Here is an 11707-nt window from a genome sequence, read left to right as displayed (position 1 = left end):
TTAAAAAGTAAATTTTAACTTTAAAGGGCGGCGGCATCTCGCCTCGGTCGAGCGAAAGCAAAACGATGCACCCGGTCCCGCCCGGTAGTATCTCTCCTTCCGATGTGTTTGCTCAAAGTGTGCATCTCCCTACGAGCCTCGAGGGACCCCGTCCCCATGAGAGGAGGAGCACTCTCGATGCACGAGAGGGCTCGTGCAGCTGCGTCCACACGCGCGCAGTTAGCACGCGCTTATCTCGCGTGCGTTCTCATAAGCGAGGCATCGAGCGCGCGGCGCTCGACGAATCGCCGATTATGCAAGTAATTAGTCAGTATCGTGATTCGGGCTGATTTGACGGCGGGATACGTGCACGTTGTATACGAACGCGATGACTGATTCATGCTGACGAGACTAATCACCGCTACGACTCGTTATCTTTGTAACGAATGCGCGATATCGATCGTCCGCTTTGCAGGGCGGACTTCAGCGTGAAGTCGCCTCTTGCCATCTGTGAAATGATATGCCGATAATTAAACCAAAGCGCCAAACTATGCGGGCAAAAAGGTTCATTTGAATTATTCTGTGGCAGTGAACCACGGAGAAGAATGGTTTAATTGATTCTGATTTAATTGGTTCCGCGAATCCGCAGCTCGCTGGGCAAAATTAAATGTTATAACTGAGCAGATTTTCTAATAGCGAAGATAGTTAATCTAAGTTTAGTAGAAGCAATCGTCAACTCGCTCATAGAGCAAATTCCTTTTTGTTGATATTATCGTAATTTTTTGTAACAAATTATCTCGTATTTGGAGTTAATCGGAGTTTGCTCAAAGTAATTGTTTATTCTATTTAAATAAAAATATTTAATTTCAGTAAATATGTTATTAGTATCTTTTAAATAAATATTTACTATTAGATACTTTTTTCTCTCAAATATCTCAGGAATTGAATGATGTTAAAAACGGTTGGTGATTGTCAAAGTGTTGAACTCTTATTATTAAATATTATTTTTATTAAATATTACTGGTGAGAGAGAGGGAAATAATCCAAAAGAAAAATGACAGATATTTGTCGGTGCTTACTGCAGCTCAAAATAGCAAAAATGAGATTAACAATGCGTTAATAGATTGTTTTCAATTCGACGCAAATTGTAATTCGTTGACGCGCGATTTTCACGACGGAACGTCAAGACTCGTCGCGACGTGATTTTGTTTAGGCGAAATCTGTCGAATTAGAAAACGATAAATTTTTGTCTCGTTTCTCGCATATAGATGACTCGCGCCGAACGCGACAAGATTCGCGACGACGTGCCTCGCTTATAACCTTAATGTGGCTGTTAATGGAAAGTCGCAGGTCCGTCAGCCTCGTTACAGCGAGGGGAGGAAAGGAGAAGGGGGGCGAAAGAATCATTAAACGGCGAGATCTCGGCGCGAATCTTCAAACTTCGTCTCGCTCCTTCGGGCTCTTCGGCGACGATAATCGCATTTTCGCCGGTCGTGCGTTACTTAAGAACGCAAATTACATTGCACCCCGAAGCATCCGATCGGTAATTCGGATTGAGACTGCCGACGTTACGTTATGGGGCTTAAAGGTGCCTTCACGTCCGCTCGAGAACTTTATTATCGTCTCACACACACTTCGATATTTTTAATCATTACTATCTCAATAATTTTTTAAAATCTCTTCCTCTCTTCCTCTCTTATCATATAATTTTTTTCAAGTAAATTTTCAAACAGTCGCTTTCACGAAAAAGAGTTAGTGATGTATTTACTTTATGAGTAATAGTTAGTGGTGTATTTACTAATGGTGTATTTTGATAACTTATAAAAAAAGTGAGTAGGACAATGCACTGAGAAAAAATATACTTAAGATATATAAAGAATATTTTTTCAGAGTAGATACTAATAATATATTTACTTATATTGATATTTTTCAAACAAGAAAATATACATTTCCTTGAAACCTTAGTTTTCTATGAAAGCAATTGCTTGTTCCATTTAAATGAAAAATTTATATAAGTAAACTGAGAAATAGAATATTTAAGAAGTACTTATTCGGTGACTACTAATAACATATCTACTTATACTAATATAAAATATTTTTTAAATAATAAAATAAACACCTTACACCAGTTTTCTTAAGATTAGGAAGAATGTTTATTTTGTTATTTAAAAAATATTTTATATTAGTATAAGTAGATATATTAATAGTCACCGAATAAGTACTTCTTAAATATTCTATTTCTCAGTTTACTTATATAAATTTTTCATTTAAATGGAACAAGCAATTGCTTTCATAGAAAACTAAGGTTTCAAGGAAATGTATATTTTCTTGTTTGAAAAATATCAATATAAGTAAATATATTATTAGTATCCACTCTGAAAAAATATTCTTTATATATCTTAAGTATATTTTTTCTCAGTGCATTGTCCTACTCACTTTTTTTATAAGTTATCAAAATACACCATAACAAATAACCCGCAGATTGCACTGAAAGAAGGAAAATGTTGACCTAACAAAAATTATGATTATTTTTGGCCCTAATCGTGTCTAGTTGTCCTAACACGAAAACAGCGGTGGAAACACGTGTATGAGATTACTATCACTAATTGCAATAAGATTTATTTAAAAACATGGTTTTTTTAACTATAATTTATAGTAATTATTTCTTCATGTGATTATATTCACAAATACCAAACATTCCTTTCTCAATGCAGACGACAGAATTTGGCTGTAGCAAAACGCGAATTTTCTTGCGGTCAACAATGTGTTAAGAAAAAGTACTCGGAGCGGTCGAATTACTCGTTCAATTTCTCATGCATCTCGCTGCGATTTCGACAGATAAGACTCGCACACTCGCCGAAGACTCGGATCGCGGCCGTCTTACGCGTTAAATTCCTTTTGTTTGAAAATACGACGATGACCGCGCGTATTCCCTTCATTAATAATTAATAACAGCGCGAGCGTGCGCCTTGTATACTACAGCAGACAGGGGCGAGGAGAAGAAGCAGAAGGAGGAGGAGAAGGAGAGGGAGATAGCGGCGAAAATCTTAATTACAGATTCGCCGCGTTGCATAATGCTCCGTCGTGACGTCGGCCGTTTTTTTCCCGCCGCATTTTTCCCGGGTTGAGAAGAAGCGGAGGCGGTTACTCCGCTTATCGATCCTTTATCGGAACCCCGGATCGTACTTCGTGTCCGGTCACGGGTGTACGGCGGATTTCATGGATATGCGTGTTGTACGCGCGATCTGCGCAGGTGTAAAAGGGCCTCGCTTAATTATCCCGAAATGAAGGCACGCTGACGTGCAGTAATTGTCGCGCGCGCCCCCTCCCCGTCCGGTCGGTCCGGCTGACTTAACGCCGTGGGCCCTTCTTCGCGGACCCGGCCGGTCGAAAGCGGCAACGCTTTCTCGCGAAGTTCCGCTTTGACGCGATCGTAAAATCGCCGTAGCGCGGCTCGTCGGCGAAGACGCGACCGCGCGATTTTTCAGGCCCAGCTGGCCGCGAGAGCACACATCAGGACCGAGCAAGAGTGAAAGAGAGAGACGTCACGCGAAACGAAGATGCGAGAACCGTCGGAAATGATACTTAATGTCGTTTGCGATGTGGTTCGACGTGTTATTACGGCGATTGCATCGAGAGTGCGCTGCTTTTCGCCCGGCACGTACGAATTCATTATATGTTCCGACACAATGCAGGCCGAATGTGTGCTTGCACGAGGGAACGATGTTATTATCGCTCGATCGGCAGAGATCGCGGATTTCTCACGAATGCCCGTGATCATTCTCTTGTACACGGTCACCTTCTGATATCGAGATGGGTACTTGCGTATTGGAATTGCAATCTCCATGTTCGCGGTCCAGCGCGAATCAACGATTCAGTTTCTAAAATGGCATTTATTGTAGCGCCGCGCGAATATACCCCAATCATTCTTAACACATTGTTGATCGAGATTGCATATGTATACACAGCCGTAGGATGAAGCCCAGTGGGATGAAATGAAATTTTATGTTTCAAAAAGGCTACAGTTTCGAACTAATTTCGATGATTTTTTTTATGAAAGCTAATGAGATTTGAAATATCTTTGTCGAATCAGATTCTCGTCTTTCGCCTTCCTTCTTCGAAATCAGACGTAAAGAAATTAAATTTAGAAATATTTTTTTTAATCAAACAGTAGATAATTTATATCTCACCTAATTTAACATTAGATACAGATGTTGAAATTAAGTATTCAAATTCTCATTATGTACATAATCAATTGAATTAATTAATAATTAATTTCATCAAGCAATTAAATTATTTATTTTATATAATTTTAATTATTATATTTTAGTATTTTTAACTACACATGTTGGTTTACCAATTATTTTAGTCAGTTGAAATTTTAATTGATTGCGTAGAAATTATAATCCCAAAGATTTAGGAATACACCTCCTAGTAGTAGCTACAAAATCAAGGTGCACTTTGATGTAAACAAAAATGTACCTGTGTCGATTTTTTCTCTCTCTCTCTTTCTCTCTCTCTCCCTTTCTAACCCCGCAGCGTTCTAACCCCGATTACTAGTACTCGCGCCGATACTCGCGCGGCGAAAGTGAAAACGCAAAAGGGGCTCCGCCGTGCCGCGGGCCGAACAGGTTTCCGGGCGAATTGAAATTCCATGCAGCGGCGGCGGCGGTGGCGGTGGCGGTGGTGGCGGCATTCTCATATACGCGGTGGCTCGTAATACTCGCGCGCGCGACGAGAGCGATTTTAACGGCGATGCCTCTTAATTGCCGTGACCGGCGTAAAAGAACACCGTGGAGGAGCCGGAGCCCCAGAATATGCACGGATCACGGAAGACGACGACGTGAGCACCTGGCCGAGCGACCTGGCCAGATGCGTATCGCGAACGACGCGGTTATTATTAATTCTTCTGGTTTTCTCCCGTTTTCTTTTTTTTATTATTTTTTTTTGTATACCTCCCCCTTTTCCGCCGCCGCCGACACACCGACGACGTCAGACACACCGCGATTAATATGCACGTCGCGAGAGGCGGTTAATTGGAGAAGAAGTGAGAGCGGGATTTTTATCCCTATCGTGCCAAACTCAGCGTGACTCGACGAGCCCTGTCGTTCGCGACTCGTGTCAGCTCGTGGTATTTATTTAAGTGAATTATATCGGCGATATGTTACAAACCCGAGCTGCCGCGCACCTCGTAATTTACGAGGGAAAGAGAGAAATAGCGTGGTCCTGGAGACACGCCTGCGTGCGAATCGTTATTTATTTTGCGGTCGTTTTAGTAATTTTACTTCATGTTATTTATACGTGGGAGTCATGTCGCGCTTTCTTTCGAAATCATTGACTATTTCGATCTTACCGCAGTATATTTATATTTTTTTAATATCTAAACTAAAACATTTTGGGGTAAGGTAGCACGGGGAAAATTACATCAAACAAATATCCTTTATTTACACATCGTATGTTACATTCATAACATTCGCAACTACATTCATAAACGCTACACCGAGAAAACAAATATCTAAAAAATAACCAATATTTATTTGATGGGTACTGATAATATATTTACTTAAGTCTGAATTCTCTTGTTTGAATAAAATAAACAAATGTTTTCACGAAATGCTAAGATTCGAAGTAAATACATATTTTCTTATTTGACAAATATTTTATATCAATATAAGTTAATACGTTGTGATATTGAAATGAAAGAGCGGCTGAGTTAGTGAGACTGTGCTTGAACAAGCAAAATTCGTCGAGCAAACATTTAGCCGATTAAACGAATTACATAGTTGCTGTGAGGAGTTTTGTGTGTGTGTGTGTGTGTGTGTGTGTGTGTGTGTGTGTATGTATGTGTGCCAATTAATCCAATAATTGCGATTTGGTCAGTAACTACATCAATGCAACTGCATTGTTGCACTAACGCGTAATTTGTTCGGCAGATACAATCTTTGAAGGCGAATGACTCGATTGAACCGATTGTATCGATTCAAATGCTTTTTCTTTCTCTCTCCCTTCCTCTTTCAGCGTATCACCCAGCGAATAAATGTTCTTTACTTCTTAAATGCTTGTCCTCTCGGTATACATTCACGCCGCATTCTCTACCGCTGGACTTACAAGCACCACACGCGCTGATCAGCTTGAAAATACACACGCAAACGCATCGATCGCGCGCACATTAACGTTCGCTGTCCACTCGTGGGTGCCGGAGGAGTGAGGGAAAATAGCGCGGGAAACACGATCCTCTCATCATCCACGCTTCGCCACAGCCTCATCCCCGAAGCCTCACGTCCTTACGTCCCTGCTTATCCTATAGAATGTCTTTTCCTGCTTGCAGGGGTAGCGGCACCGCCCTACCAGAATCTCCGGTCGACCAGGTCGGCAACGGATGGAGGTGAGTGATTTTTCTTCCCCTCTCTCTCCAGCTCGTCTTATAATCCTCACTTCGAAAGCTCTTGCTCCCGCTCGTCCTCCTCTTCTCCTCCCTTTCCTCCTCACCTCTCCTACTCGCCTGTTCTTGGCTTCACCACGGCTTGAGAAGCCCGAGAAAGAGAGAGAGTGATTCTCTCTGTGAATGATGATAGTAAAATGATTGCGTATTGCCCGATAAATACGACGATAAGTGCATATTAAGATGAGAACCATAGTATTTTGCACCAGAAGATATCAAGGAGAGTACCAAGTATTAAGACGAAAAGTGCACCGCAACTCCAAGTGTGTTATTGTCAGGCGCAAGCAATCTTAGCTGTAGCTCTTTTTGCACGTTTCCCGCGATTTAAAATCACGTTATTTAACGAGTTTAAAATGAATAAATTGTAATTTGATGAGCTTGAACGTGACTCGAAGCAGAAACATGCAAGAAGAAATTCAGCCAAAACAACACAGAGCTAGTCGATAGCTAATTATGAATGATTTAAGAGTAATTTAACCTCGCATTCTTAAAAATAGATGAGAAGCTCACGTTTACTATTCGGTGTCAAGCGAGACCTTGCCCTAATAGGATTTTAATCGGCGAACTACTCGAAAGTCTACTCCTCCTGATAGTGAACTCGAGTCAGAAACTCGCGAGGGGATATGTCGGAGAGCTGACATTAAACTTTCATCGAGGACAAGGCGATGACAATGAAACTGCGATATCACTTCATGATGTGAACTCGCGAGATCGAAAGAATTGATCGATCGTGAAGCAATAAGTACTCTCTTGGAAGACACGCAGGGACACGCTGATCTTCGAGTTTCGCCGAGAACAGGCCAAAGAACGGAGGTGCTTTCCGGAGCTGTCCTTCGGCGCGAAAATTCTCCAAGGGTGCGTGCTGCCGCTATTGATTCCGGCGGCTGAGCCACCCTTACGCACGCACCCTCGCAGCCTCTCTCTCTCTCTCTCTCTCTCTCTCTCTCTCTGTCGCGCGCGCGCTCCGAGCATCTCTCTCTCGTTGCCTTCGTCATCCTCTTCGCCTCCTCCACCTCCTCGTGGCTCCTCCCTCGCCATATTTCTCCTTCATCCCTCTGACGCTATCTCTTCTCATCTTTCGCGCTCTTTCTCTTCCCCGGAGAAGATCCCCAGGCACGAAATATCCAGGTCGCTCCTCCTCAACATGCTTACACCGATCCACCCGAAGGGGCTAAAGCTAACCTTCCTCCGCTACTCCCCTTCCGCCCTCTATCGCAGACTTCGCCACCGCACTCGTTCCAATTATTAAAGCGCTATCACGGAGTCATGTGGAGACTGGCGTCCTAACCGCAGGAAATTCAATTGCCGATACCGGTCAGATTATTCTCTAGGAAAAGAGAAAAAAAAAGCGAAGCTAGCCTGCTCTCACGTTAACAAACATTTATAAATACTCTTTAATTGGGGATTGTTGCAATTAATAGCGCGAAGTTAAGTAACACGTGCATCTTGGAGAATCAAGAAGTCTTCCTTCTCACGTTTCCGAATTTTTTTAGAAATTTTCGTTTCGGATTCAATTCAGTTGTCAAGAGGGAGAAGTGGATATTTATATTAAAATACTAGAGGCTTCTTTGTGTTCGTCGGAGGAGAAATCGCACCATAAGAGAAGTCCCTGCCTTTATCAGAACAAAAGCACGTCTGCTCATTCAGAAAACAAATCGGTCAGTTATCGTTACAAATCACTTTTCATCATTATTTGTCATTTTTGCCAAACATATACTACCTGAGATACAAGTCACATTTGTTCTCGTCTGTTCAGGTTAAATTAGATTATCTTTATTACAGAAGTGTTGCTTAGAGCAGCAAGTTGAAAGTAGCAAATCGCTTGTACTTCTACTAAGGGGTCATTCGCTATCCCATATCAACGAACAATTTGTTGCGAGTATTGATATCATTAGATTAGATTAGATTAAAGATTAGATTAAATTAATAAAACTTTTTTCTCTCGGTGCGACATCGCAATGTTTGCTAGTAGTTTATTCATCTTAGCTAATTTCTCATATCTCTATGACTTTGTTCAGGACTTTTTTTCTAAGTCTTTTGTCCTAACCTCTTTTCGAGAATGTCTATTATCTTCTCTTTGTTTCAAATTTTTCTCTGTATGAATTCCTCTCAATAATTTGTTTCGGCTATGGAGTCCTTTTCCACCAAGGAACCATTTGTCGTGGATATTCGTGTTGTTAAATTAACAAAACTTTCTTCTCTTCATACGCTTATTGAGGAAATAAGGATATGTAAGGATATATTAGGAGAGAGACCGAGTTTGGGCGCGCGCGTGCGCACGCACGCACGCACACGTTTCCCTTTCATTTACATCCGCCGAGCGATCGACCTTGAGCAGTCCTGTCGAAATCGAAGAGTCCTGCCGAAGGCCAGTCCGAAATCCATTAATTTTTATGCGCCCGGAAACCATTTGCCGATCCCACGCGCACTCCGGCCGCACGCTCCATTGATAGCGGTATTTACGAGCCGTGCACACACAACTATTAATTATCTTTAAACGTTACCTGAACCTATCCCAACCCTGTTCAAATTACCGTGAGGAACAAAGGAGCCGGTATGCATTTCCCGGTAACCGAAGTCAGAAATTTTACTTGTCGCGCAAGAAATCGATAAATTTGCTCCTCTCCCCCCGTCCATCTCCCCTGCCCTTAATTCGCGCTACGTTCGCAATTACAATTGGTGTATAATCGGAATACATCGAATATTAATACGTCTCCAGGATATTAATACGTCTCGTCAGAATAATTCTTTAATCTCCTCTGCACTTGATAACCTCAGAGTCGGGAGAATTTTTCACGGCGCGTTTGTACAATCTCTTTTTTTCTTTGTTTCTTTCTTCCTTTTCATTTACGAAGTGACGTTGAAACTGAAAGAAATCGCGAACGGCGGAAGACGCCAGTTTTCTGGGGAGCCATCGTGGATTTACGCTCGACCGAGGGGATAATCGATTGGCCATTCAGCGGAATTAGTTGATCGGGACAAGGTGGTCGATATACGCGGTGGCTTGTACGGTACGCTTGCGAAACGCGCGCCAACACGTGGTACAGAGGCTCATGGACAGGGGAGACAAAGGACATTAAAAAGGTGTCCACTGTCTCTTTCTTTCCCCGCTCTGTTTCCCTTTTCCGCCTTCGAGCGCGCTTGAAATCGCGTTGATGAAAGAGAGAGAGAGAGAGAGAGATAGAGAGGAAGAAAGAGAAAGAGAGGTGCGGTAATATACACTCATCATCGCATTTCATTGTTGCGTGTCGAGCAAAGGCGGGATTTATCATACTGATCGAACCTTCGTTTATGGATAACAGCAATTTGAAATTCGAAGAATCCATTGTCGAAAAGATAAAACGCTGTGAAATATACTTTAGAAGAATACAATGTCCACAGGAAATTCTTATCTTGAAGGGATACAACTGACTTGTAAGAACTTATTACTTACAAAACATTTCCAACCGTGTGCCTTTAAGATAATTATTTCCTTTGAAGATATATCCGTCCCTTTTTCCGCGTACAAAGTTCAGATTACATTTATTCTATACGCGTCTCTGCATATTACAAATTCCATTTTGAAACAAAATCTCGGAAAATCAAAGTCAATATTCACACAGAAAAACGCATACTGCATTCAAGTAAGTGTTACTTATTTCATGTATTTCATAAGTTTATATGTCCGCAAATCTGTCATAAGTTCGTCATGAACTTTAAATTTATTACGAAATACATTCTGAGTCATAATAAGTTCAACATTTCTTTTGAGAATATTAAATTAAAACAAGAATTCGTTTTGCTTATTGAAGTAGAATCGAATGAACTTTTTCTTTGAGAAAATTTAATAATATTCTTATATAAAGAGAATCAATTCTCTTCTTTTGAGTACATGCACAAGAAAAAAATACTTCAAAATTTATTTGTGGAGTATAAAGTTTATTCATACAAGTAAACTTTTTATTTTACAGAACTGAATTTTATATTCCACAAATAAATTTTGGACTTTTTTCTCAGTGTGATAATTATCTTTTCTAAAATTTATGATAATATTTGATGGCTATTATTAAAAAAATATTCTTTGTTGAAGATAACCATCATTTATAAAAGAAAAAAGTAAACTGAGTAATCGCTTTTCCCGACAGCAGAGCGAGATTTTTCTGTGTGTAGATTTAGCCGAGGTGAAATAATTTATTACTTTAGATCTTTGCGTTTGCGAATAAGTGCAGCAAGATAAAAAAATTTAATTGTTTGAACATGAAGAATGATGCTCTCTGCAATAGACTTTTGAAGAATTTAATGTCCATTAAAAATTCATAACCTGAAAATACAACTAGCTTGCAGAAATTTATTTTAGGAAACGCTCTTATTACTCTAGAACACTTGTATTTCCAATCGTGTATTCCTAACATATATTCGTTTTCTTTAAAGGTTTTTCTTTTTCCGGAATACGGAGATTCTTATTTATTCCACACGTGTTCGTGTAAAAATTCGTACTCCGTCTACACGCGCGCAGGATCAAAATTCACGTGATGTTTTTCTCTTTCCGTTCCTCTTTTCGCTCACGTAATCCAACAATCAATGTTTGTTATTCGTTTCCTCCCCATCTCGAGGATGCGCTCCGCGCACAGGTGTGTAGTATTCAGGTTAAACCGTCTAGAAGGCACCCTGGAGTTATTGTCGTTTCGATGAAAGTCATCAAACGACGATGCAGTCGTGCCGTGTCACTTTTAATGATCTCATTCCCGAGAGAGACTCATTGCAAAGCGCGAGGGAACAGAGGACTAAATTTGCGACGCATCGTCCGCGTGACATAGTTACTATGCCGCAAGTACCGGCGAAACTACGAGGGAGGAAGTAACAGAATACGCTTGCCCGGTCGTCACCAGCTGCGTTGCGCGCACACGCACTCCACACACGAACGCACATACACACACACACACACACACGTACATGCACGCACGCACGCACCACTACCATGAATACTAAATCTACTTCAAGGATAACACCCTCGCGCGCGCGCGTCATTGGCGAAGATAATGACCGGCGGATCGCAGGAACGACAGGAATACCCGCCGACCTGCACCTATATACCTGCGGGCGCGCACAAAAGAGAGGACGAATCCTTCCTGCCTCTCTCTACCTGAACGAACAAAGAGACCTCCGTAACGGAATCAACCCTCGGTGAGAGAGAGGAGCCTTCCCCCCGATAATCCCGGCTTGCAATTCGTGTTCGACCGATTTCCAAAACCCTGAGAGAGAGAGAGAGAGAGAGAGAGAGAGAGAGAGAGAGAGAGAGAGAGAGAG

The 11707-nt window shown here is 41.5% G+C and overlaps 1 protein-coding gene across 3 annotated transcripts in view; it reads left to right on the top strand.

Moving 5' to 3' along the window:
• LOC116847478 (insulin-like growth factor 2 mRNA-binding protein 1) overlaps window positions 1-11707 on the top strand; it is a 147957-nt gene that overhangs the window by 43844 nt on the left and 92406 nt on the right. For 2 of the 3 annotated variants that reach the window (XM_032822519.1, XM_032822517.1), the window contains exon 3: window positions 6308-6364. The exons of the other annotated variant lie outside the window; for it this stretch is intronic. In XM_032822519.1, coding sequence (XP_032678410.1) covers window positions 6308-6364 — 57 coding nt within the window. The remainder of the gene's footprint in view (window positions 1-6307; window positions 6365-11707) is intronic. 3 annotated transcript variants of the gene reach the window in all.

The sequence above is a fragment of the Odontomachus brunneus genome, unplaced genomic scaffold (genome assembly GCF_010583005.1).
Source record: "Odontomachus brunneus isolate Ranch 3 - 2012 unplaced genomic scaffold, Obru_v1 Obru_scaffold_078, whole genome shotgun sequence".
In the NCBI taxonomy this organism is placed as follows: Eukaryota; Metazoa; Arthropoda; class Insecta; order Hymenoptera; family Formicidae; genus Odontomachus; species Odontomachus brunneus.
The sequence above is the reverse complement of the archived record's forward strand: the minus strand, read 5'-3'. Positions and strand labels throughout refer to the sequence as shown.